This window comes from Pleurodeles waltl, chromosome 4_2, assembly GCF_031143425.1.
Source record: "Pleurodeles waltl isolate 20211129_DDA chromosome 4_2, aPleWal1.hap1.20221129, whole genome shotgun sequence".
Taxonomy (NCBI): Eukaryota; Metazoa; Chordata; class Amphibia; order Caudata; family Salamandridae; genus Pleurodeles; species Pleurodeles waltl.
In genome coordinates, this window is record NC_090443.1 from 607,121,145 (window position 1) to 607,147,710 (window position 26,566).

General features: G+C 46.2%; 1 protein-coding gene across 1 annotated transcript in view; it reads left to right on the forward strand.

Moving 5' to 3' along the window:
- Positions 1 to 873: 873 nt before the first annotated feature.
- LOC138294190 (putative ferric-chelate reductase 1) overlaps positions 874 to 26,566 on the forward strand; it is a 173,259-nt gene continuing 147,566 nt past the window's right edge. Inside the window, exon 1 of the mRNA XM_069233352.1 lies at positions 874 to 1,000. Within this exon, the coding sequence (XP_069089453.1) occupies positions 980 to 1,000 (21 nt within the window). The 5' untranslated portion in view covers positions 874 to 979. The remainder of the gene's footprint in view (positions 1,001 to 26,566) is intronic.

A 26,566-nucleotide genomic window follows, 5' to 3' on the forward strand; every position in this document is an offset into this window, starting at 1 on the left:
GACGCCAGAACTCCAGCTCCAAGCACAAGTTTTCCCTACTCTGTCGTCCAAACAGTGTAAATAGAAACGTATTTTTACTCTTCTGACATCAGAGTACGTTAAAGATTTAGAGGAAGCGGCATTCCAGGAGAGCGATAAACAACAGAAGTATCAATACAGCACTCGCGTACGATCGCACACAATCATTTTGCCACACCTGTGAAGAACACTAATTTATATGTTGAACACACTGTCGAAATTATTTTCTGATATTTTATCGAAATGTGGTTACCCAAGAAACATTTCTAGGTTCGTTACAGCATGTTAGCTGGTGTTTTTATAGGTTTATATATTCTTATGTTTTGAGCAAAGGATTCATTCTGAATTTATTGCTCATTGTACAACCAGTAGACGCTGTTTTCCTAAAGGCTCAGTACACAAACCAGCGGCTCAGTAACGTGTTACAAAGGGACAAAGGCCCAGGTCCTATTGTAATAGGACATATCATATTACAGACAACACTTTAGAATTGTAATACAATACTAATGCAACAGGTGCCAAGATCACCTTTTCTTCTTGGACTGTCCCCGTATGTAGATAAGCAGTTGTCATTAGAAGTTAATCGACTTTTAGTTTTATATTATTTGTTAATAATGTATAATAAATACTAATAGCCAAAGTGGAGTAATCTATTAGCAAACTGTAATTTATTGATACCGGAAGGCTCATAAAATTACATGCAAGGTACTAAAATTAGCACGTGGAGAATCTTATATTGCATGTTTTACTCTAACAACCGATACTTAATGATAAAAAAATATTGTTTTTCTAAATGCTAGAAAGGACATTGGGAGAATGACTCAAGAGTTGCCGCCTCGGGCGGGTTTGATGACTTGACAATATCGTATGACCTGGAAACACCGAAACAAGGGCATCTTCCACTTACGGTGTGCAGTGTCCCCCTTGGCAGCTGCAGACCAGAGTATCTAGGAGTGGTTGCATGAAGGGAAGACGTTACAAGGTAGGAAAGAGGGCGTTTTAGGGTTAATGGGCTGGATCTTTAAAGAAATTAACTATATTTTGCACGTTTTTAATTCAAAGTAATTCTGAAAAACAACGTGAACTAAGTTAAATTATCAGGAAGTGTCATGTAATTGTTCATTTTTTCGTACTCTGTAGCTGTAGAAATTCAGTTTTACTATTGTCGTGAACTGAGTGGTAACAGTGCTGGAAAGTAGGGGGAACCAGGCGCATGCATCCCTCTGCTGTTATACAACCGGATCTGGTATCCGTCTGGCACCACTGAACTATGATGTGTTGATCCCGGGGTAATCTGCCAACACCGGGACACAATTCGGCAGCGCCCACCTAGCTGCTTTCTGTTCGAAGCAACAACTTTCAGGCGGTGAGGGGCCTTTTTTCATTTATTTTCTCTTCCCACTGGGCCCCCAAAAAGGGCGAATTTAGAGGAAATGAGCCCTTCTTTTGTTTGAGTATTATCCTAGCTTTGGAGCTATCTGGAGCCTACCACCTAGAGCCTAGAGGCCAATGCACTGGGAAAACAGGCACACAGCTTATCACTTCACAATTATTTAAGAGAAAACTATGATTTGGAGGCAGGTTAGTAACTTTGTGCAAACACTATATGTAAGAGATATGCATCCACTGTAAGAATGTCAGTTGTATCAGTATGTACGAGTATTTATGCGAATAATAATTTAAATAGCACTTGCTATTTGTATTTATTATTTAGTTTTATAGCGCTACCCCTCCCTGTGTCAGATGCGTGCACAGAGTACTGATGCAGCTAATCCTAAAGCTTGAATCCACTTACAGCTACTCCATGCCCCTTCAGCTCACTCTTGCAGCTGCTCTTTAGTTTTTATCTTCCCCCGTCTTTCCCATATGCGTCTTTAGCTTGCAGTAAATGCTTGAGGCAGAAAAATAAGTGCCAGCCCTCAATAATGAGTGCTAGTGCCCCACACTTGTAACCACCGGCTCAAATTAAGCTCTGTTTCAAGGTGTAGGAGTCACACATTGTCTCTACTGTAGGGAGTTTTTTATATGCTAAAATTATATGGCTGTGAGAAAGTTAGTCTGTAAAATGAAACACAATTGTTGATGCTGTCCTTTATTACTACACGAAGAAAACTTTTTTTTTTTTAGCAACCTAATATAACAGATTGAGAAAAAACAATAAATTTTGAAAGCCATGCATTGCAGTTTGCATGCAGGCCCTTGATACCGGGTCATAGTTCACTGTTCTATATTAGAAGGATTGCAGTTTAGTAGATCAAGTGATAATAGGATCTCTTTGTCAAAAGCATTGGCCCACTTGCCCATCTTCATAACATAGTAAACTGTCATCTGCATATTACAGATGTGCTTCGCAGGAGACACATTAACACTCGATGCTAACAAAACCCAGATCTCTCCAGCAAGTGTTTTAACCACCAGACCAATATTATTTTATGAGCTTTACTGGGCACACAAATCTCTGTAAAGCAGATACTTTAACCCAATAAGATATCTTAAAATGCAGCCTTTGCAACCAATTAAGCCAGAACAGAATTGCTTTCTTTGTGACAGTTTAAAAAAAATTACTGAATGTATAAGTTTACTATCAGACTGTTTTTCATGATTCCTCCCCTTGTAACTCAAAGTCTTTATTGTTGCCACCTTAACACCCAATTCATAGATCCCAGAGTAAAGTTTTACCAGTTCCAACATTATTTGTCACAGTGCGATTATGGCAAATGTGAAACTCACGCTAATGAAATCCTTCTTGCATGTAAGATTGTTAATAATTGTAATGTTATACCCTGATGCAGCCGTCAAGTAAAGGGTTAATTTAAATTAGAATCATAAAACGTGTACATCAACGTGTATGTATTCGTAATTGACCCTTTTGCGAAATCCAGCACAATTCTCCTTCAGTGCAATATAGAATAAGGAATACCCGATCAAGGCTGGTGAGTTAATCTCAACATATCTGTTTTTTAGAGTGTCTGGCTTGTCTGGCTTCACGGGGCATAATTAAAACAATTACGTTATCAAAAGGTACTCCTTGCCGCCCTTCTGTATATCCAGTGGCAAGATGGATGATTCAGAGACAGTGATGGTGCGAATTGATAACCATGGCAACCAGCACCAGTCCTGCTGTTAATGGAGGCAGCTTCCAAAGTGATGGGGCAATGCAATCTAACCCAAACATTTGGGCCACCCAGCTATAAACTCTAGATCTGTATTTTTAGAGAAAAGCATTAAAGCAGTCCTTCAATGGAGTGTAAATGACCACAGTTTTTCCACATTTAAAGAAGCAAATATACCACTTACAAGAGGGGTAAAGCAATTTGAATGTTTATATTTTTATGACAATTTATATCAAGCTTGGATATAATCCATCATTAATGATCAGGAAAAGATGAAGTTATTCTCTTTCAGTAGTTTTGTCTTTGAGGCACTGTGGGACCTGGACCTCTCTGCAGGGCTATCCCAAGCATTTTGCCTTCACCCCTCCTAGTTTTGCGGAATTTATTTTTGTTGGCCCTAGGACTCCATCCACTGCTGACCAGAGCTAAACGTGGTAGAATTGGCTTACACCTAATTGGCACCTTTAATTTTCCTGTAAGTCCCTAGTAAAGTGGTGCCCCATGTACCCAGTGCCTGTAAATAAGATTCTGCTAGTGGGCCTGCAGCAATGATTGTGCCACCCACATGGGTAGCCCTGTAAAATGTCTCAGGCCTGCCATTACAGCCCTCTCCGAGGATGCATTACGCAGCCAAAACAATGCAAGGTCCTGATGTCAGGTGCGTCATGAAGCATCAGTTATAGATGGCTGCGAGGCTGCGATGAGAGGTTCTGCATCATTGTCAGGGATGGCATTGACAAGGGACTTACAATGCACGGCCGTGCATGTGTTGGTTCGTAAGAAGTTGTGTGGCTTGTGATCATTCTTCTGACAGCTCCCGCCAAGCAAAAGCACACTTGCTTTCAGCAAGCGGGAGCTTTAAAAATGCTACTGATTGCTGAAAGTGGAGTTTTCAACTTTTTCACTGCCTGCTAAAATGCAGGCATGCAAAGAGATGTAATGATTGCTGATGCACGTATGGAGCTTCTACTTGCAGCAGCTCTATGGGTGCAGGAGAAATGCTGGCAGGTGGTACTGCAGGGACCATAGTTGTCTCTTCATGCTTTTTAGCTCTGCATTCACTTAAATCTTTAAAATTGCATTTTTCCAGTTTTACTGATTGGATTTTTGTTGTTTCGTCTTAAATTACATTTTACTCTATTTTCTAATTGGTGTGGGATTTTTCTGTGTTGTGTGTCACTTTCTACTGTGTGAATTGCTGCATAAATGCTTGTGACTTCACCCTGACAGAAATTGTGGCTGCTGCTTGAGTAGGGGTTCATGACACCTCAACCAGTAACCAAGTTTCTTACAGGTACCCATAGTGCCATATCTAGGTTTAACACACTACCTTTGTTAGTTCTGGGTAGCTATGATGGGCTCAGTTTGGGCTGCGAGTTCTGCTGTTTGCCATCCAAAGGCCTGTTATTGCACACCACCCCCATCTACCTCCTTTTGACTAGTGATGAGGGCACCATTATCATGCACATGATCATTAGATTATCGCTCATGACATTGTAAAGATTTATTTTCACCTCCTTTCTTTCCATCAGGGATGAGGGAGTAGGTGAATCCAAATTGCTTGCCATTAATGTGCCTTTTTCTTCTGAGGGCTCTGTTTAACCCAAGCAGTAGCCCGGATTGGTTATTCAAAGCCTTCGGCCAATGAAAGTTACCCACTCTTAGCTTGAACTTCGCAACCTTACTTCACAGCACTTCCTGCTTCCATTTACGGGGACTGGCTTCCTTTGTGGTAGTGTCACTTAAATCCATTTTCTTTTTGTTCCACACCTTCATAGGGACACTCTGGGCACCTGAATCTTTGTCCGGGGTAACCATATGGCCCAGGAGGCCTGTTGCATGGGTGCACCTTTGTTAGAAAGTCCCTGTTAGACCTGGCAGCTTTATGGCATGTCTCCCCTGTCTTTTTGCCTTCTGACCTCCTATTTCTATGGTATACTGGACTCTGTTTTTTCTGGCTTAGTGTCTCTGCGCACTTTACCACTGCTAATCTGTGCTAAAGTGCAAGTGCTCCCTATATAAATTGTACTGTCGATTGGTTTATCCATGATTTGCATATTTGATATACTTGTAATCCCCTAGTAAAGTTCACTAGAGGTGCCCAGGGCCTGTAAATCAAATGGTACTAGTGGGCCTGCAGCACTGATTGTGCCACCCACATGAGTAGCCCTGTAAACATGGCTCAGACCTGCCACTGCAGTGTCTGAGTGTACAGTTTAAAACTGCCAATTCTACTTGGCAAGTGTACCCACTTGCCAGGCCTAAATCTTCACTTTTACTACATGTAAGGCACCCCTAAGGTAGGCCCTAGGTAATCCCATGGGCATGGTGCAGTGTATGTTAAAGGTGGGACATGTACTGATGTGTGTTACATGTCCTAACAGTGAAATACTGCTAAATTCAGTCTTCACTGTTGAAAGGCTTGTCTTTCTCATAGGTTAACATGGGGGCTGCCTTTAAATAACTTTATAGTGCAGATTCCCTTTGAGAGCAGATAGAAATGTGAAGTTTGGGGTTTCTGAACTCACAATTTAAAAATACATCTTATAGTGAAGTCGGTTTTTAGATTGTTAGATTGAAAATGCCACTTTTAGAAAGTGGGCATTTTCTTGCTTAAAACATCCTGGGACTCTGCCTAATTGTGGATTCTCTGTCTGGGTCAGTTTGACAGTTGGGCTGTTTACACCTCTCCTCTAGACAGTGACACAAAGGGAGATGGGTTGTAGCCTGCATATCCTGATGAGCCATCTGAGCTAGAGTGGAGGGTGGAGTGGTCACTTACACCTGAAAGGACTGTGCCTGCCCTCACACAATGCAGTCTCCAACCTCCTGGTATGTGTCTGGGGCCTGACCTGGACAAGGAAGGATCTTGCAAACAACTAAGACTTTCCATTGAAGTTTGCCAACTTCAAAGGCAGAAAGGGGTACAAGTATTGGACCCAAAAACCCAGACTTTTAAAATCTTTTTGGAATCAAGAGGAACCTCTGCCAAGGAGAAGAGCTGAAGAGCTGGAGGAGGAGTACTGCCCCTTTGCTGTGTTGCTTTGCTGGGTTGGCCTGCAGTTGCTGTTTCTGCCTTAAGAGAGAGCAAAGGGTGAACTTTGCTGTGTATCCTGCTTGAAAAAGTTCTCCAAGGGGTTGGAGTAGAGCTAGCCTCCTGTTGGAAGTCTCAGGTATATCAAAGACTTCAGTTTCATCTGCCTAAAGCACTGGGAACTGTGGCCCAAATTTATACTTTTTTAGCACTGCATTAGCCTCTCTTTTTAACGCAATTGTATCTTGTGAGTTTGTGCCACTTTTGCGTCAAAAAGCAGCAAAAATGCGGCGCAAAAAAATTATAAATATAGTCCTGTGTGTATCCTGCTTGAAAAAGTTCTCCAAGGGGTTGGAGTAGAGCTAGCCTCCTGTTGGAAGTCTCAGGTATATCAAAGACTTCAGTTTCATCTGCCTAAAGCACTGGGAACTGTGGCCCATATTTATACTTTTTTAGCACTGCATTTGCCTCTCTTTTTAACGCAATTGTATTTTGTAAGTTTGTGCCACTTTTGCGTCAAAAAGCAGCAAAAATGCGGCGCAAAAAAATTATAAATATAGTCCTGTGTGTTTTGTGCTGCTTAAGAAGAAAAATCACTGTAAAAGATGCTGCTGGCCTGCACCTTGATCTCCTGACCCTGCAGAGAGCTGCACTGCCCCGCTTCGCATCGCAACCCTGGTTTCACTGACACCATCATCGGATGACTTCCCCGAGCCACTGCTTGCACCGCAAACTGTGGGCCCCGCATTCCGTCATCGCCTGCTCACACCGCAGCCTGGGCATCCCTGACGATGCCGCTCCTGCTGACACTGACGCCGCAGCCTGCGCCGTGGCCGTGGACATTGCTCGCGAGAAGCACAAAGCACTGTCCCGTCCCGCACTGAAGCCCCGGTCCACCGACACCAGCACCATCGACTCCAGTGTGGTCAACAGATGTCTCTGCCTGCACTGCGACCCGTAGATGACGCCGGGAGCTGTCCCGTGCTGCACTGCCCACTTGGGCATACCAACGACAGCGCTTCAGCAACAACAACACGTCTGCCTGCACCGTGACCTGGTGACACTGCACGTCGCACTGTCCCACTTCACACGATAGCCCTGGTCCCACCGATGCCGCTGGACGCCGTCACCAAGCCGCTGCCTGCACATGACCTGTGGGCACCTCACGTCACATATTTCCGCTTTGCACCGCATCCCAACGCCATCCACACCAGCGCTCCTGACCTCATCAGCCCGGAGTTTGATCAGCAACACGTGTGACTTCAAGGGCCCAACAACCCCCACACTGACTCCGGAACCGACACCAGCGACGCCGCTCTCCGGAGCTCACCACAAGGACCACGACCTTCTGCAAAGGTACTGTTTGCAGGTTTTCCCAACACCATAGCTAGCCCGTGCCGCCGGCCTGAACTGTTGGTTTTGTTGATCATGACGCCGTGATAGCCCCAGGTGGAGCTATCGACTTCATGAACTGTATTTTCAAGATAAATCTTACAAAATTCATATCTTTAGCACTGTATGTTGGATTTTTCTAATTTTGGTCTTGTTTTACACAGATAAATATTGGCTATTTTTCTAAAACTGGTGTTGTGTCCTTCTGTAGTGTTTTCACTGTATTACTGTGTTTTATATGCAAATGCTTTACACATTGCTTCTGAGATAAGCCTGACTGCTCATGCCAAGCTACCAAGGGGGTGAGCAGGGGTTATCTGAGCGGGTATCTCCCTTATCCTGACTAGAGTGAGGGTCCCTACTTGGACAGTGTGCAAACCGACTGCCAACTAGAGACCCCATTTCTAACAGTCACTAATCAAATATTTTTCCTTATGTTCTAGCTGGAATTTCAAAAGTAACAATTATAGTAATTGATTTTCAATGCATGACATTTAAAGGTTAATATTTCGCAAAGAAACAGAGTATGCAATCAGGTAATAAACACACTGTTCTTTCAATTCACTAAACTAGATTTAAGATGGTCACAGTTTGGTCAAATGTGTTTCAAAGACTTTAAGATATTGGTTTACTGGTAGAGGGGAGTGAGCAAGCAGGAACCACAGTCCTTGTTACAGCTGGGAACAAGCAAACCACAAATTAATCTTTGCTCAATCCTCTAGTAGCTTGGCACAGAGCAACTAGGCTTACTCAGAGGCAAGGGGTTAATTATTTATGAAACACTTCAGATAGTAATAAAGTGAAAACATAACATAAGAAAAACACCATAGGAGACTTGAGTAACTTTTAATAAATAAAACAAGCCCAAAATGGCAAAAATCCAATCAGTAGAACTGGTGATATGCAAGTTTGAAGATTGCAGTAAATATAGCACCCAAAAAAGCACAAAGCACCAACAATGGATATTTGGTCGCAGTGGACTGGGACAACGTCACAAGTTCAGGCTGACCATGATGGAGCACAGGCCAGCTATAGGGATCCAGTTTTCCCCATTGAACAAGAGCACCTTATACCCTGATTGCAGAGTGTTGCAAGGACCCACGCAAAGGATGCGTTGCACACCCGAGGCGATGCATCAGTTCCAAGGAGCTGCAGATCTGGGATACAAGGCCCTTCGCCTTCATCGAGGGACCTATCAATGAGGGATTACAATGGGAAGTTCGGTATCAGGATGCACCATGCGGTCAAAGCAATATATCAGTTCCAAAGACTGCAAGCCTGCAATGCAAGAGCCCGCGTCGCCTTCAAAGCTGCCTTTGACAAGAGATTTACGACGCGAGGGCCTGCGTCAGTGAGGGTTGGAACAGCAGCCATTCCAATACAGGTTGTGGGGTCGATGCAGAGTCCTGGTGCTGGGAGGACCATGGGAGCAGAAGAAATGCATCAGTTCTGCTGGATCCACAGATGGGCTGACAGAGCACTGTAAGGCCCACTTCCAAGTGTCCAGGACTGGAGTGGCACCACTTGGCAGGGTAGGACTGAAGATGGCAGAGTCCAGGTGCTGGGCTCAAGGCTGTTAGAGTCTTCTGTTCTTGAGGCTTTAGTCAGGAGGCAAGCCAATTATCCCTTGGAGTCACTATGGAGTCCTAGTTTCAACAGATACAGGTCCATTCATTCTCACCCACACAAGAGAGCAGCAGGTCAGCCAGCAGGCCAGCAATCGTTCAAAGCAACTGGCCAGCAAAGTGGGCAGTCCTTTCAGAAGTACTTCTTCTTGGCAGAGTATACCCTTACTCAGGAGAGTACTGAAGAGTTGGTGTCTGGGGTGCAACATTTACATCTGGGCTGTGCTTTGAAATGGTAGAGGCTTCTAGAAGGTTCCCTTTGAAATCCACAGTCATTCGGCCTTCCCTGTCCTGGCTCCAGACTTACTAAAGGGGGTAGGCAGCATTTTGTGTGGAGGAAGGACACAACCTATTGAGGTGTATACTGCACTGTACCCAGCTCCACCCACCCATCCTACCAGCCACCTAAGCTTTCTGTTGTGTGTGGCTGGCTAGGAGGAATGCACAAAGCCCAGCTGTCAGTTACTCCGAGCCTTTTGACCCACAGGCAAACTTCAGAAACGAAAGGGCTAAGGCAGGGAATGCCAACTTTCTAGAAGTGGCATTTTCAAAATTGTAATTTAAAATCTGACTTCACCATGAAAGAGGATTTTTCATTACAATTCCAAAAACACCAAACATGAACCAGTCACCTGCTCCCATTTTGAAATTACCAGATGTAAGGTAACCCTAATGTCAGCTAATGGAGAGGCAGTTCTTGCAGTAGTGAAAAATGAACGTTTCACTACCAGGACATGTAAAACATGAAAGTGCATGTCCCACTTTTTAAGTACATTGCACTATGCCCTCTGGACTGTCCAAGGCCTACCTTGTGGTTGGCTTACAAGTATTAAAAAGGAAAGTTTGGCCTGGGAAAAGGTTGATTTTGCCAGGTTGACATGGCAGTTTAAAAGCTGCACTAATGCTACAATGGCAGAGCTGAGTCATGTTTAAACTGCTACTTATGTAGGTGGCACAATAGGTGCTGCAGGCCTACTGGTACCATTTAATTCATACAACCTGGGCACACATAGTACCAGTTTATTAGGGACTTACAAGTAAAATGCATATTCTTATAGGGTATAAGTCAATGCTACCATGTTTTAAAGATAGCGCACTAGCACTTTAGCACTAGCTTGCGGTGATGAAGCCAGCAAAAAAAGTCAACAAAGCAGGAGGTTTGAAGGCAAAAGGTTAAGGGAAAACCATACCAAGGATGCCACATCTAACAAAGACAATGCACATGCATTCATTCAAAAGTAAGCCTTAATTTCACCAGCGTTAATTTGGTTGACAATCAGCAAAGCCACTTGGCAGTCTATTACTTTCCACTTTAATCAGATCGATGTAAAAGATCAAATTTCTCAGATTTATCATGCAGTTGTCAAGAATAAATTTTTAGGGAAAATTTTGAGATTATGTTATTGTGGTTGGTTTGATCATTTCATCAGCCCTAAAGTTCTACTTTCACTGCTGATGGGGGTTGGTTTTGTCACTGAGGGTGGGCTGGGACGATTTCCTGTCTGCAGCACTTCTGAGCTTTCAAAATAAACAATGCAAAATAAATGATTTAAAAGTGTCTGTAACAAACTATTTGCGTTTGCATTTGGGTAGTCCTGTCGCCTGCAGGTTGCCATGAGCAGCACTGACCTTCAGTGCTTTATGTGTGGGGGGATCTGCTGTTGCTTAGCTCAGAGAGCCCTATACATTTATAATAAAGTCTCTTAAAAAATTAAAACTTTGTATTTCTTTATAATTTAATCTTTGCAATACATTTCAGTGTAGTATATTAAAATATACCCTTACATTGATTGGCAATTGTTAGATGTGACAGATTTTAATCATGAACTTAGAAACATGTATTTCCCTACCACCACTGCCCTGATGATGCCATTAGTGAACCAGGAGGACAGAAGTCTTTTGTCCCCTCTACGTAGCCTAGGGTGTTACTATAGAGGGAGTAACATTATGGTCTTTTTCTTTTGTGCACGGCTAACTCCAAACTCATGCAGTTGAAGGTGCTCTCATATGATGATGAAATAAAGGGAGGCACTGTAAAGAAGTAATTCCCTGGGATCACACAATGTGGTCAAGTGGAAGCCAGGATCGATGCAAGATGTATGTGCAATTTGGACACTTAGGGCCATATTTATACTTTTCGACGCACAACTGCGCCAACGCAGTTGTGCGTCAAAAAATCTAACGCCGGCTAACGCCATTCTGAAGCACCATGCGGGCGCCGTATTTATTCAATGACGTTAGCCGGCGTTAGCCGGCGGCGCTGCCTGGTGTGCGTAAAAAAAAATGACGTACACCAGGCAGCGCCGGCGTAGGGGAATATGGAGCTTGGGCGCCAAAAAATGGGGCAAGTCAGGCTGAGGCAAAATTATCGCCTCAACCCGATTTGCGCCATTTTTTTCGACTCCCAACCCCCATTGAAATGACTCCTGTCTTTGCAAAGACAGGAGTCATGCCCCCTTGCCCAATGGCCATGCCCAGGCGACTTCTGTCCCCTGGGCATGGTCATTGGGCATAGTGGCATGTAGGGGGGCACAAATCAGGCCCCCCTATGCCACACAAAAAAAAAAAATTATACTTACCTGAACTTACCTTATGTTCCCTGGGATGGGTCCCTCCATCCTTAGGCGTCCTCCTGGGGTGGGCAAGGGTGACAGGGGGGGTCCCTGGGGGCATGGGAGGGCACCTCTGCGCTCCTTCCGAGCCCACAGGTCCCTTAACGCCTGCCCTGACCAGGCACTAAAAAACAACGCAAAAGCGGCTGGACGTCATTTTTTTTGACCCGGCCACTCCCGGGCGACAATTTTGCCCGGGAGTGTAAATACGGCGCACATGCCTCGGAGTCACTTTTTTAGACGGGAACGCCTACCTTGCATATCATTAACGCAAAGTAGGTGTCCACGCTAAAAAATGACGCAAACTCCATGGACTTTGGCGCTAGACGCGTCTAACGCCAAAGTATAAATATGGAGTTAGTTTTGCGTCGGAATTGCGTAAAAAAAAAAGACACAATTCTGGCGCAAACAGAGTATAAATATGCCCCTTAGGCCCTCATTATGACCCTCGCGGTGAGTGATAAAGTGGCGCTAATACCGTCAACAGGCTGGCGGTATGTAAAGCCAAATTATTACCACGGCGGTGATAACTCCCATAGCCAGCCAATGTACCACACCCTCTCCAGGGCAGAAACACCACGCACGTCGGCGGTCGCTATCAACAGCCAGGTGGGAGACAAAGTACCGCCCACCATATTATGACACAGGAAACTGCCACGTTTTCTGGGCGGTACCAACTCCATCAAAAGCCTGGCGAAAACCCATCACTGAAGAGAAAAGACTCACCATCGGAGACACAAGGAAGAACAACGCTGCCCTGGAACCCGAACTGCAAGTTTTTCTGATGATCTTCTATGTTATGCTGCACCTGGAACACCAATGCCAATGAAGACGATGACAGTGAGTACTGCCGCCTAGCACACAAGTGAGGGAGGGTGGAAAAGGAGAGTGACACACACACGCACAACACACACCCGACACACACACACACCATACCCAAGTCCAGCAGCACATGACAGAATAATGCAAGGACAACAGGAATGCACGAAGGAGAATGTATTAATATCAACAGCTAATAAATAATCGAATTGTCCATAAAACAGATATATACACATGTACACAAAGGGGCAATGCCCAGTCCAATGTTCAGAGGGCACACATGGCCACAGGGTGCAGTCCAAGGCCCAACTCAAATCCTGATTTCATCTGGATAGAACTCTGCAGGGGCATCAGTTTACAAGTGGGCAGGCACGGGAGTCGGGAACAAGCCCACTGGTTCTGGAGGGGGCTCCATGTCCATTACTCTGTCCTGTGTAGTGCAAGGCCACAGTCTCTGGAGTGGGTGACTTGCCCACTTGTTCTGAACGGGGCTCCATGCCCATTTCTCTGTCCTGGGGAGTGCAATGCCACAGTCTCTGGAGTGGGTGACTTTCCCACTGGTTCTTGAGGGGGCTCCATACCCATTACTGTGTCCTGGGGAGTGCAAGGCCACAGTCTCCAGAGTGGGTGACTTTCCCACTGGTTGTGGAGGGGGCTCCATGCCCATTGCTCGGTCATGGGGAGTGCAAGGCCCCAGTCTCTCAGGTGGGTGACTTGCCCACTGGTTCTGGAGGGGGCTTCATGACCATTTCTCTGTCCTGGGGAGTGCAAGGCCACAGTCTCTGGAGTGGGGGACTTTCCCACTTGTTCTGGAGGGGGCTCCATGCCCATTTCTCTGTCCTCGGAAGTGCAAGGCCACAGTCTCTGGAGTGGGTGACTTGCCCACTTGTTCTGAAGGGGGCTCCATGCCCATTTCTCTGTCCTGGGGAGTGCAATGCCACAGTCTCTGGAGTGGGTGACTTTCCCACTGGTTCTTGAGGGGGCTCCATACCCATTACTGTGTCCTGGGGAGTGCAAGGCCACAGTCTCCAGAGTGGGTGACTTTCCCACTGGTTGTGGAGGGGGCTCCATGCCCATTGCTCGGTCATGGGGAGTGCAAGGCCCCAGTCTCTCAGGTGGGTGACTTGCCCACTGGTTCTGGAGGGGGCTTTATACCCATTTCCCTGTCCTGGGGAGTGCAAGGCCACATTCTCTGGAGTGGGTGACTTTCCCATTGGTTCTGGAGGGGGCTCCATGCCCATTACTCTTTCCTGGGGAGTGCAAGGCCACAGTCTCTCAGGTGGGTGACTTTCCCACTGGTTCTGGAGGGGGCCTCCATGTCCATTTCTCTGTCCTGGGGAGTGCAAGGCCACAGTCTCCAGAGTGGGTGACTTTCCCACTGGTTCTGGAGGGGGCTCCATGCCCATTTCTCTGTCCTAGGGAGTGCAAGGCCACAGTCTCTGGAGTGGGTGACTTGGCCACTGGTTCTGGAGGGGGCTCCATGCCCATTACTCTGTCCTAGGGAGTGCAAGACTGCAGTCTCTCAGGTGGGGGACTTCCCCACTGGTTCTGGAGGGGGGCCCTTGTACAGCAGCCCCTGGAGGGTGGCCTACATGGCTTCCGCTGGTGGTGATGTTTGCAGTGTTGTGGCAGATGGAGGTGCCTCCTGGGCAGCCTCTGAAAGTGATGATGTTTGCAGTGTGGTGGCAGAAGGAAGTGCCTCCTGGGCAGCCTCTGCAGGTGGTGATGGCTGCAATGTGGTGGCAGATGGAGGTGCCTCCTGGGCCCCCTCTGCAGGTATGATGGCTGCAGTGTGGTGTCATATGGAGGTGCCTCCTGGGCAGCCTCTGCAGGTGCTGATGGCTGCAGTGTGGTGGCAGATGGAAGTGCCTCCTGGGCAGCCTCTGCAGGTGGTGATGGCTGCACTTCCTCAGCTGGCGGTGGGGGCCCCGTGACCACTGGTGGTGGTGGAGGTGTCACCCTGACAGACTCCGCTGGAATAGAGGGCTTCGTCCTCTCCATGACATGGGGCTTGGATTCGATACTCTTCCTGGCAGGGGTTGATGACTTCTTCCCCTCCATGGCAGGTTGTACGTGGTCCTTAGCCTTCCGGGCAGGAGTCGAGGGCTTCTTCCCCTTCAAAGCAGAAGGTGCAGGCTCCTTCCCCTTCTTGCCTGGAGGTGCAGGCTGCTTCCTCTTCTTGGCTGGAGGTTCAGGCTCCTTCCCCTTCTTGGCTGGAGGTGCAGGCTCCTTCCCCTTCTTGGCTGGAGGTGCATGCTCTTACCCTTCTTGCCTGGAGGTGCAGGCTGCTTCCCCTTCTTGGCTGGAGGTGCAGGCTCCTTCCCCTTCTTGGCTGGAGGTGCAGGCTCTTCCCCTTCTTGCCTGGAGGTGCAGGCTGCTTCCCCTTCTTGGCTGGAAGTGCAGGCTCCTTCCCCTTCTTGGCTGGAGGTGTGGTATCCTTCCCACCACAACTAGGTGGTGCCACCACTGTCTCTGTGGACTCTTTGGCTGAGGTGCTGGGCTAGGTCATTGGGACCCTGCTCTTATGGGCAGGACGGGGTGGAGGGGGAGGGAAGAGGTCAAGTTGGGCAAGGAAAACCTTCTTAGGGACGGTGGGGTGGGGTGGGATGAGGAAGGAGGGATGGGAGTGGTGGTTGAGGGAGTGGTTGTTGGAGGAGTACGTCTGCTGGACTTGGGTGCAGGTGCATGGGCAGTGTGCTGATGTGAGGTGGATGGCTGTTGGGTGTCGGAGTGCCTGCATTTGTGTCCTTTAGGAGGGGGGACAGACAAGGTGGGAGAGAACACAGGGGCTGCATGCATGGATGTTGTGTAGGTCTCTGCTAGTGAGGTGTGTGTGCTGCTTGGTGTGGTGATGCTGGTGGTGGATGTTGATGTAGTGCATGCAGGTGTGAGTGTGGATGGGACTTGGAAGGAGGTGGAGGAGGAGAAGGGGGAGACAGCGGAGGCAGTGGATGTTGTGTCTGCAACTGTCTGGTGTTTGTGTGAGTGCTTGTGGGATGAAGTGTGGTGCTTGTGTTTGCCTGTGCCACTCTTGGGTGTTGTCTTGTGTACATGCTCGTTTATATGTGTGCCTGGGATGGGTTGGGGTTGAGGAGAATGGGACTGGAAAGTGGTAGTTGTAGGGGGGAACAGTAGAAACAGGGACAATGGCTGCCATCAGAGAGGAGGCCAGAGCCTGAATCGATCTCTGTTGGGCTGCCAATCCACCGTGAATGCCCTCCAGGAATGCTTGCATTGCTGCATCTGGGATGCCAGCCCCTGGATGGCATTCACAATGGTTGAAAGTCCTACAGAGATGGATCTCAGGAGGTCAATAGCCTCCTCATTCAGGGCAGCAGGGCTCACTGGGGCAGGGCCTGAGGTGCCTGCGGAGAAGGAGATGCCCACCTTCCTGGGTGAGCAGGCACGGGCAATTCGCTGAGGGGCTACTGGGAGCGCGGTGCTGGTACGGGGGTGGTGGCTGTACCTGCAGCTGGGGTGGTCACAGAGGTGTCTGTCATCAACAGGGAGCTTCCATCGGAGGAGGTATCTGAGTCTGTGTTGTCACCTCTTGTCTCCGCCGTGGTGCTCCCCTCGCCCTCCGTCCCACTGGTTCCCTCGGCATCAGTGGACTCTGACTCCTGGGTCCTGTGGGATGCAGCTCCCACTGTCGCCTGTGCCCCTGCTCCTCTGCCAGATGTTGCTAATGCACACAAGGACACGATGACAGAACAAAAAACGGGGGAGAGAGACAAAGGAAACACTGGGTCAATTACTGCACCAACACCACAGTTGGCATACACAGCACCGTCACACACAGGGAACAGGCTTAAGCACTATGAATTGCACTGCCAGTGATATGGCTAGATGCTAAGGCAAGATGAGGGTCACACACCGCCAACTGCACCCCTCCTGGGACCCACCATGCCCTACCAAAAATGAACTGCTAACAAGCTAGGCTACCTGTATTTGCTATACACCCATTACCCTACAGATGACCCATGCTGCAATGTCTGGCCTGGCCTAAGGAGCACCCACTAACTCACATCCACCACCCGGATCCCACCCCACCTGCCAAAATTTGTAATGATACCCTCTGTACTCAGCCCTTTGTGGCTGCTGTGATTCCCTCAAGCGCCCATCAAACTCAGTAATGATACCCTATGTACTCACCCCTTTGTGGCTGCTGTGATTCCCTCAAGCGCCCATCAAACTCAGTAATGATACCCTATGTACTCACCCCTTTGTGGCTGCTGTGATTCCCTCAATCGTCCATCAAGCTCAGGGTAGGCCACCGCCAGTATGTAGGCCATCAGGGGGGTCAGGTTCTGACGGGCACCCCTTCCTTGTTGGGAGGCCATCTCTAGCTGGGCCGCCGCGGTCTTCCATGCCCAGCGTCTCAGGTCCTCCCACCGTTTCCGACATTGGGTGCTCCTCCTGCCATAGACCCCCAGGGTCCATACGTCCTTGGCGATGGCACGCCATAATCCCTTCTTTTGATGGGTGCTGACCTGCAGAGGCAATACAGACAGGAGAACACCATTAAACAAACAGTCTAGCCTGTCACACAAATGGCCCACCATACCCATTTCCATCACCAATGGCACACACATCGCCCGGCACACACCATGTACACCACCACAAGACATTTCCCCCGGCCCCACTGATGACATGATGGTTGCACACTCATCCCCATGCATCCTTCCCACATACATTGTGCCCAATGTGTACTCACCTGTTAGTCTGGAGGCCTATTCAGCAATCTGTACTGGGGTAGGACCACATCCACCAGTTGCTCCAACTCCTCCGAAGTGAAGGCAGGGGGTGCCCTTTCCCCGGTCACACGGGCCATGGTGCGTTCCAGACTACAGGAGTGTAGATATTCTCCTGTTGAAGGTCAGGAAACAAGTGAGGAATCAGATAGAAAATGGCAGTCATGTCCACGGCGATGAACACCGTCACTGCCGGCACAGATCCCCATTGGCCACTGTACTCCATAGAGCCTCATATTATCCAATGAGGAATTGCACGGTGGTGCAAGACCGCCTTCCGCCACGACGTCCAAAGTTGGACAGAATTCCCTCATTTCCACCTGTCCCTACATGCAGGACAGGCGGATGCCATTTCACGGGGGGACAGTCATATCGACATCAACTGTGTCACAGATTAGATTGGCACATACCTCGCCATTAACACTGTCCCATTACATAAGCGCACCAAGTAGACTGAAGTTTTGGTTCCATTGTTCCAATTGTGATACCCTACTCACTCTTGTCTACCTTAGATACCTACCGCTGTGGATGAATAGGAGGTGGAGACATACCCCCGTGTACAGAACCCTTGTGGACTTAGCTACACTGGAGGATAGGCACATCATCCTCACCTATAGACTGGACAGGGCCACAATCACAGAGCTCTGTGCCCAATTGGAGCCAGACCTGATCTCATCTATCTGTCATCCGAATGGAATCCCCCCTCTTTTGCAAGTGCTCCATTTCTTGGCAACTGGTTCTTTCTAAGTGAAAGTGTGCTTGGCAGCAGGAATGTCACAGCCAATGTTCTCAATTCCTTCTGAGCCATACCTTGGCAGTGGCGTCTGCCACTGAACTGGGATGGTAGGGCATGGTGAGGCGCGATTGGATGGGGGGGTTTAAAAAAATCATAAATGAAAACACACTTACCTTCGTGGGGAGACACGTTTGTTTCCGGGAGCACACAGGCTCCCAGCCAATCACAAAGTGATTGGTCTGAGTGACCTGCTGTGCAGCTCAGACTGGGAGTGGGAGCCTGTGCATGTTCTCCACTGAGCTGTGCAACACAGCCGGGTAGAGCACATGCAAAGTGCGCAACAAGGCTGGCCATCAGACATGCCCTGGTCCCCTCCCTCCAGCCCAGCCCCACCCCTCACTCCCAGGAAAAATAGCATATGTTATTATCACTTTATTTTCCCTTTTTCAAAAATCCAACGGGGCGAGGCTCCTCCGCCTTAGCAGAGCTGCCCCTGTGCCTTGGCCGTTGGCACTTATTTGTTTACAAATTAAGCACTAAAGCCAGAGAGGCAATTGCCTCTCTGGAGCATATAATCAACAGGTGCACTTGCCCAGAGTGGAGCTGAGTGCCTGTTCTTATGTGCTTGTACTGTCTAAAGTGCATTCATTTAACCTAATATTTCTTAGAGGTAGAACTTGATTTTCAGATGGCACAGCTTAAAAACAGAGAGTGGGATTTGCTTCTTTCGCTTTGCATACTGTACTGCCTAAAATCCATGCACTAACCAGTTCAATGAACACACTTTTTGATAAAGCTCCCTTTTCCGAGCTGTGCTGTCTGCAGTACATACATTAACTCAGATTTCCGCGATAATGTCTGCACTGTAAAACAGCGCAATTCGAAAAAACAGTTCTGATTCTATGGAATCCAAAACAGGCGTATGTTTGCTACCTTATTGGTTTTAGCTCCGTTGCATGTCAGTACAATATGGGGGAGATCTTTAATTTTTATTCACATGATTGTAGCTGAATGGAAAACCTTTTACAGAATACAATTGTTCTTAAATCCTTCACATTTTTACGATAAAGTCCACGAATAGAATAAAGGCTAATGCACAACCTAGGTTAATGGAGCAATATTTTAAAACAGCGCTAAGTAAATTTGGCATCCAAAATCAGATATCGATTGCACTTGTCAATTCTATACAGCTTTATGTAAACGCAGTGGCTAGCAAGACAATAACAGTAGAGGTCTCGCTCTATCCACGGGGCAGAATAATTGTTTTCACTGGCAACAAATGTAATTCTAAATCATTGAACACTTACATGTCATCACGTCTCCATCGCGATCCAGTATCAGGCCGGAATGCGGAACCAAAAGCAGCGCTGGCAAAAATGTTCAAACTAGCCCGCTTCCTTCCACTTCTCTATCTGTCTCTTTTCATCAATCCATCATCTCTCTTCTCCCTCACTGATCTCTCGTTCTCCCTCTGTTCCTTTCTAACTCCTTTACCTCCTCTCTTTAACTCCCCACCCCCCTCATCCTGCTGAAATTAATTCCAGCAAACGGGGGAGGTGTAATAACGGGGGCACTGCGAATGTAAAATCTGCCTCCAGTGCTCCAGTGGCTCGAACGCACTTGGGAAATTTCTGATGGAACAAAAGGCCAGTCAAGTCCTGTATGTATGATGCAAAAAGCATTGACAAAAACAATAATTCGTTTTTTTCCTAAGTAAAAGGGCTTCTTCAGTAACTGCAGTGTGTGGGTTTGTGTGTATGGCTGAGTTAGTGGCTCGAGCGCACTGGGGAAATGCCTGATGGAACAAAAGGCCAGTCCTGTCCAGGGGTGCAAGGAGATCTCGGGCAGGGGGGAGGGGGGTTTGGGTACTACTAAACATTGTTGGCGGGGCTACCATTTTGCATGCTGGGGGCCGAGACATTTTAGAATACACCTTTGGAAGGCCAATAGGTCCGGATTTGATGTGCTAATGCATGGAAAAGGCAATTGTCCATGCCTGCTCTTTCCTGCAGTGGCACAGTCTTCACCAATGCATTCCCGTGAGACACTGAGCAGTGTTGGAGCTCTGCGTGTCCAACTGAGCAGTGCTGGAGCTCTGTGTGTTCAACTGCCTTGCTAGATTCGGATGTCAGAAAAATGTTTGCCACCGAAGGAATCCTGTGCCTGTCAAAAATGAAAGCACATTGGCTTACTGGAAACGTTTATTTTCTGATTAAGAGTAGCATGACCTTTATAATGATAACATGCTTCCAGTGAACAAGAGGTGCGTGGGGGAATCTCCCAACATGCCCAATAAAGTGCTGCTACAGACAGTGAGAAGTAGACTTGTGGTGTGAAGAATACAACGGAATAAAGAAAATCGTGGGAGTTTCTTTCTGGCTGTCACAAAATGAGGTGGGCTCACCAAAAGATCAAAAGGAAGGGGTATCCACAGCATAATAAACCAGATACCTGTCCACAATGTAATAGCATGCACTTGTTGGTATTTCCAAAGCATGGACCTTGCATAAAAGCATCGGAGTATTGCTCATTATGGGAGGTGACGGAAAATGATGCAATATTGTATTCATCAAGTGGTGGCTTATATCTTTTTGTTATTCACATTTACACCATTATCTCACACACTTACATTTTTGGCACATTGGGGGTTATCACAACTTTGGAGGAGTTGTTAATCTGTCCCAAAAGTGACGGTAAAGTGACGGATATACCACCAGCCGTATTACGAGTCCATTATATCCTATGGAACTCGTAATACGGCTGGTGGTATATCGGTCAAATTTGGGACGGATTAACACCTCCTCCAAAGTTGTAATAACCCCCATTGTGATTAAGTGATTTCCCAGAACTGCACAATTTTCAGTCTGTGCTAAGTTGGATTCAAATCAAGATCCTCAGATTGCTAGCTTAGCCACTAGACCACATCTTCTTCCTTAGTTGATGTACTAGAACTTTCAAAAAAACTTCAAACATTCAATTTCACCACTGCTTGTGAACACTCATAGTCTGCTGAGGCTGCATTCCTTATGCTATCTAGTGAGTGGACTGAATACAAATTATTTTGGTATTTATATTTATTTATTTATGGGTAGCCCCTAAATGAATTGTCTCTTGTTTAAGGTTGAGATTTACCTATTTGCAGATACACAATGGTTTAAAGTTAAGTACATACAAAGCATGTATAAGGGGTAACTGTGTAATATGGTTCAATAGTACCATTGACAATTTACAAATTGCACGGACAAAGCTATCACCAGAACTTGGTGATAGATTTGTCTTTGCAATTTGTAAATGTCTCTAGAAGTCTGAGATGGCAATGACAAGGTACCCATTATGTGTTTTCCATATTGCAAGACAATTTTTCAAAGTGCAGATAACAATGGGCATTGACTGGAATTAAAAAGTCAAAGTTTTGTTTACCTGTCACAAACAAGTTATTGATAAAACTATAGGTAACAGTGAGATCAGTGGATTTATGTGCCTCTGTGGCTGCAGAGTTTACAGCTTAATTATAGATTCAGTGAATTTGCCATATCATTTTCAAACTATGCAGACTCCACCAAAATCGTTGTTTCCAGCTCACAAAAATGAAAATGATACGGCCAAAATACTGCATAATTTGCCTTTTTTGCTGCATAGTTTTGATAAACTTGGGCCTCCAAGCTGCATAATTCTAGTAACCTGAACAGTGTAAAACCTTTGCACAGTAGCAACAAAATCTGTATTTCACAAGTAACCGTGATCATGATTCCTCAATAATATGCAAGTTTAATACCTCTGTTCTCTGTGAAATAAAAGCACCAAAATATGTAATACAAGCATTTTTACTCAAAGATGTAACGCCTCCTCAATAATCTCCATTGTAACAATCAATATCTTTTAAAAGTGGTATTTTCTGTCATCTAAAGCAATGTTCAAATGACTGATTATTCTTTTTTAATTTTTTGGTCCTGCAATACTTCTTAAATGGCTATACACTGCTGTGCAAGAAATAAGGCTATATTGTAAATTACAACTATACAGCCAGTTCCCATTTTGTTAGCTCCAGATCAGTGGTCCCCAAAGTGTGGTCCGGGGACCCAAAAGCCTCCTGAGGGGGCCCGTGATCGCTTAGAAAATAAACTAACATTAACAGATTAATTAAGTGTATATAAATAAAGGGGCTAAATGTGCAACTGAAAATTTTAAAGTGGGAGTCCACAGAAGTAAAAAGGTTTGGAACCACTGCTCTAGATTAATTGTCTTATAAAAATACACATTTCAACTAAGCCAAACTTGCATTCAAGTCACTGTTTCTTTCACTCCAAATGAAAGAAGGTTAGACAAAGATGCACAGAATTAAATGTGTGCTTGCTGCAACAGAAATTCACCATGGGAAGTAGTGTTGGCAGCCATATTAGTAAAGGAGCTGAAGCCATGTAAAATTACATTTAATCTTGTTATGGTAAGCACCAACAGCATCTGACATGTCTGCAGGGCTCTATTGATTTAGCCAGAAGGAGACCTGTGAGCAGACCCATGCTTGTGAGAAAGTGTGTGCAGGCCCATAACCCTGCTGCACCACTCTCAGAAGGCTCCTGTAGCTCCAGCCAGTCCAAAAAACCTGCACCCTCAGGCAGTGCAGAGCTCATATTCCTTCCCCCGAACAGATGCCTGGTGCTCTCTCGCAGGAAGTTTGAAGGTACAGCTAGCAGATTAGGGGAGTATGTAGAGCTTTTGTTCACTGAGGTCACCATGGTTTGTGGACACCATGATTGGAGTTGTTCCCTTTGTTTGTGGAGCCACCAAGCCCTGCATTAACAAATATCAGACATGCACTAACAGAGGATCCTGCAAGAAATCCATCCTATTGCCCCCTTTAAGTTGACCTGCCCTTAAAAGCTTTATGCTTTACTCCTCCGTCCACTCACTTTGGGTTTTGCCTGCTTCAACCAAGCCAGGGAATGGAGTATAAAATGCCAAACTCCTTCAGTATGTGAAGGGTTTAGGTTTGATGTTCCTCGTGTAACACAATTTCAAAATGGACTAGACCACCTTTTACAATTCTAAAACATAGCTGCCAAGTGAATCTGTCACATATGAGTAACACCTTCACCCCAGCCCAGTGCTTAATTTGTTGAAAACAAATGTGTGCTGGTGACCAAAATGTTTCTTTGGAAATTGGGATCAGACCATCCACAAATAGCACTGCCTAGTGACACAGTGAAAGGCAGACGTCTTATGAAGGGGGCAAAAGGAATGGATGTAGTATGCTGCAAAGTTTGGTTTAGTCAATGTAGCCACCATCTCCTACTTCAACACTCTCAAAATGCTCAATGTAATCTTCAAATGGCTCCCAGTCTGCATATGCAGAATGGTTACGGAGGCCCTCATCACCAGCTAGCTGGACTATGGCAACGCACTCAGTAGGAATAACTGTCTAACTACTAGAAGACTTCAGACCATAAAAATCCGTGTGGCCAGACTCACACTTAGATTTTCCCTTGTGTTCACATCACCCCAGTCAACAAAGACCTCCACTGGCCCACTCATTTACTAACCAACACGCAACACATCCACCAGACACTACTGCTCAGTCAGAATCCTGCTAACATACATCCCCCACATACAAATAACCAGAGACGGCTGTTGTGCTTTCCACTACCTCCTGCCCAAAGCCTGGAATGACTGTCAGCTACACATTAGAGCTGCCTCCTCAGTACTTGAGCTATGCAAGAATCTGAAAATATGGCTTCTCACCTGGACACGTCCCAGTTACAGCTGACATATTCCCTGCTCAACACCAGGATCTCTCTGGGGTGAGCTGTGCACTTAACAAATACCCTTAACATAAGATAACATCAAATGTGCCTTAGCATCATTATTGTGGTGTTGTTCATACATCTCTCACTCTGGTGTCTCCCATTTCACACTTAATCTCAGATATTTTTAATCTCAGTCAAACTCATTTCTTTCTCACGCGCATAATTCTCTTTCACTACCATCTACCTTCTCTCTCTCATCACTTCTCTCAATCCTTTCTCTTTCACTGTCATCCTCCCTCCCACTTTCTCCTCCTCACTCCCTGTCAGAAACAGTGCATTGTGGAAGATTTACCCGGGTGGGAGACATGTGAAACTCCCAAAGAATATTAGCTAGTCCTGTATTCTTAGTCTCAGTGGAGCTCCGCCATGTATGCCCATGGCTGCAGGGCTATGTATGCAGGAACTCAGTTCCAAATTAATGAAAGAAATTGCCTGCAGGCACATGGTCTCAACTCTAGCTGTGGATTTGGTCAGCACTGTGTATGCAGGGACTAGACTGCATTGGTGCTGGAACTCAGCTTTATCTGCAGACTAATGAGTTCAGCTCTACAAGATGATAAGATATGTTTGTAGAGAAGCTCCACTCTCTCTGTATGCACAGGAACCTACTTTTATCTGTGCAATTTACGTCTTGTAAGTGTTCAGGCTATCTCCAGAACAACAACCAACTTCCTCTCCTTAATAAAATAGGCACAGAAATGAGCTTCTTGATACGGAACAGACTTCACCCTTTTGAATGGTGATTGTTTAATTGATTTTGTGCTGCAAGAGTTTGGACACATTGTGCTGATCTCTATTTACCTTGTCTTCTTATCCCTTCTCAATGGCACAGCCTCTTCCTTCACAGAGGGCCTTTATTGTGAATGTCTTCTTGATGTTCACTGATTTAATGTCGTTTTGGTATGTGCTTTTGGTCTACATTTTTAGTGAGGAAATTTAAAAAGAACAGGGAAGATCAGTCTGAGACAAGAAGACTGTGTTGAATATGAAATGCAACAAAGGACAAAGTTGAAATGTATGAGGAGGAAAGGGGCAGGTTGAGAAAACTTAAAAGGGAGGATGACAGGCAACAGGAGAGAAGGCAATGACATGCGGGAACAGTGACAAGAGGGACATAGGGCAGGATGTGAAGTGCTGAGGTACTAGTGACTACATTTTAGCACATGGGAAAGAAAGAGTGGGCCTGAGCAGAAAAGCAAAGTTAAAGAATAAACAGAAAATCAGAACTCTTGTCTCCGAGCACCAAGTTTGAGCTTTAAAACAGGTGGACTCTGAAAAGAGGAGACAAGTGGACCATTTCTCTGAAGTAGGTGTGTTAACACATGGGACTACACTTACCCATTTGAATCCTTTGAAATGTGTCTTGGATTTGAAGCAGGCACCATTCTCCCTTTGGCTCAAGGTTTTCCAACCACCAACTGCCACTTGCAAAGATAGTAAGGATGATCAAGAGGTAGAACACACAAAGGCAGAGTAGTCCAGGAAACACCATGCTGCTGTGGCAGGGAGCTTTGGTGGGAGAAGTGCCAGGTGCTGTCTGTCCACAGCATCATTCTGATCTGCCCCTTCAGCTTATTATGCTTGTCCATCAAACAAAAAAGGGCAAGAGGCACACAAGGTCTTCTGGGAGGTGTACTGTGAAATGTCTGAGGGGCGTAGTTCAACTACGATCCCCCAATACAGGCACAATCCATTTTATTTTGCAGACGTACTATACATGTTTAAGGCAGCACAGTATATTTTTTAAATTGAGTTTTCACAGTGCACCCCGTGCTTCCCTGAAGCCGATGAAAAGCCACAAAGTGCAGCAGCGGCAGGATCCCCCGTACTATCACAGTTTGTATAGGCCTGTGCTTCCAGTCCTCTCAACAGGACCACTGGAAACAAATGATTGTGAGGCTGTGGAGTTTTTCGCATAAACGCTTCAAAAGTTACTAAAAACATAGCGACATGTGTTGCTGTATGGAGAAACTACCTTTGACTGGTCACTTTTCTGCTGCTTATTGCTACATTTAGGTGTTACATTTGTACCAATGAGGTGCAGCCTATGCCCAGAAAGATTTAACAAGTGTAAAAATGAGAAAATAATAAAATGATACTATCACAAAATGTGCTCCATTAAGCTGCATAATTTTCCTTTTCTTGATGCAGAAGTTAGTCAACACTGCTGTATAATTTGTCCCCCCCCGGCACATAATTCCAGTGGCCCTCCCTATCAATAAGGTAGGAGAGGGAATCTTGGCTTGCTGGTTCATTCGCCTAGCACCAGATTCCTGCTTTGCTGATGCCACGGAGCCTCTGAGTTGCCAGCTATGTAGGCCAGGGAAATAAAACAAAAATGCTATTTCTCTGTGCATTTGTGTGTGTGTTTGTGAAAGTATTAGTGAATGATTGAGAGTGAATGGGATTGAGTGAAAATGTGTGTGTTTGTGAGTGTCAATGAGAGTGAAAGTGAGAATCAGTGTGTGAGAATGAATAAGTGAAAGTGAGTACAGGGAGTGAGTGAAGGAGCATGAGTGTGTTGGAACATGTTATTGAGTGTAACTATCATTGGAGCAGCAGGTGTAGTTGCACCAGGCCCAGAGTTAGTATGTGTAAGTGGGTTATTAATTGAGAATGAGTGAGTACGAGTATGGTTGTGCCTGAGTAACAGTAAGTGGGA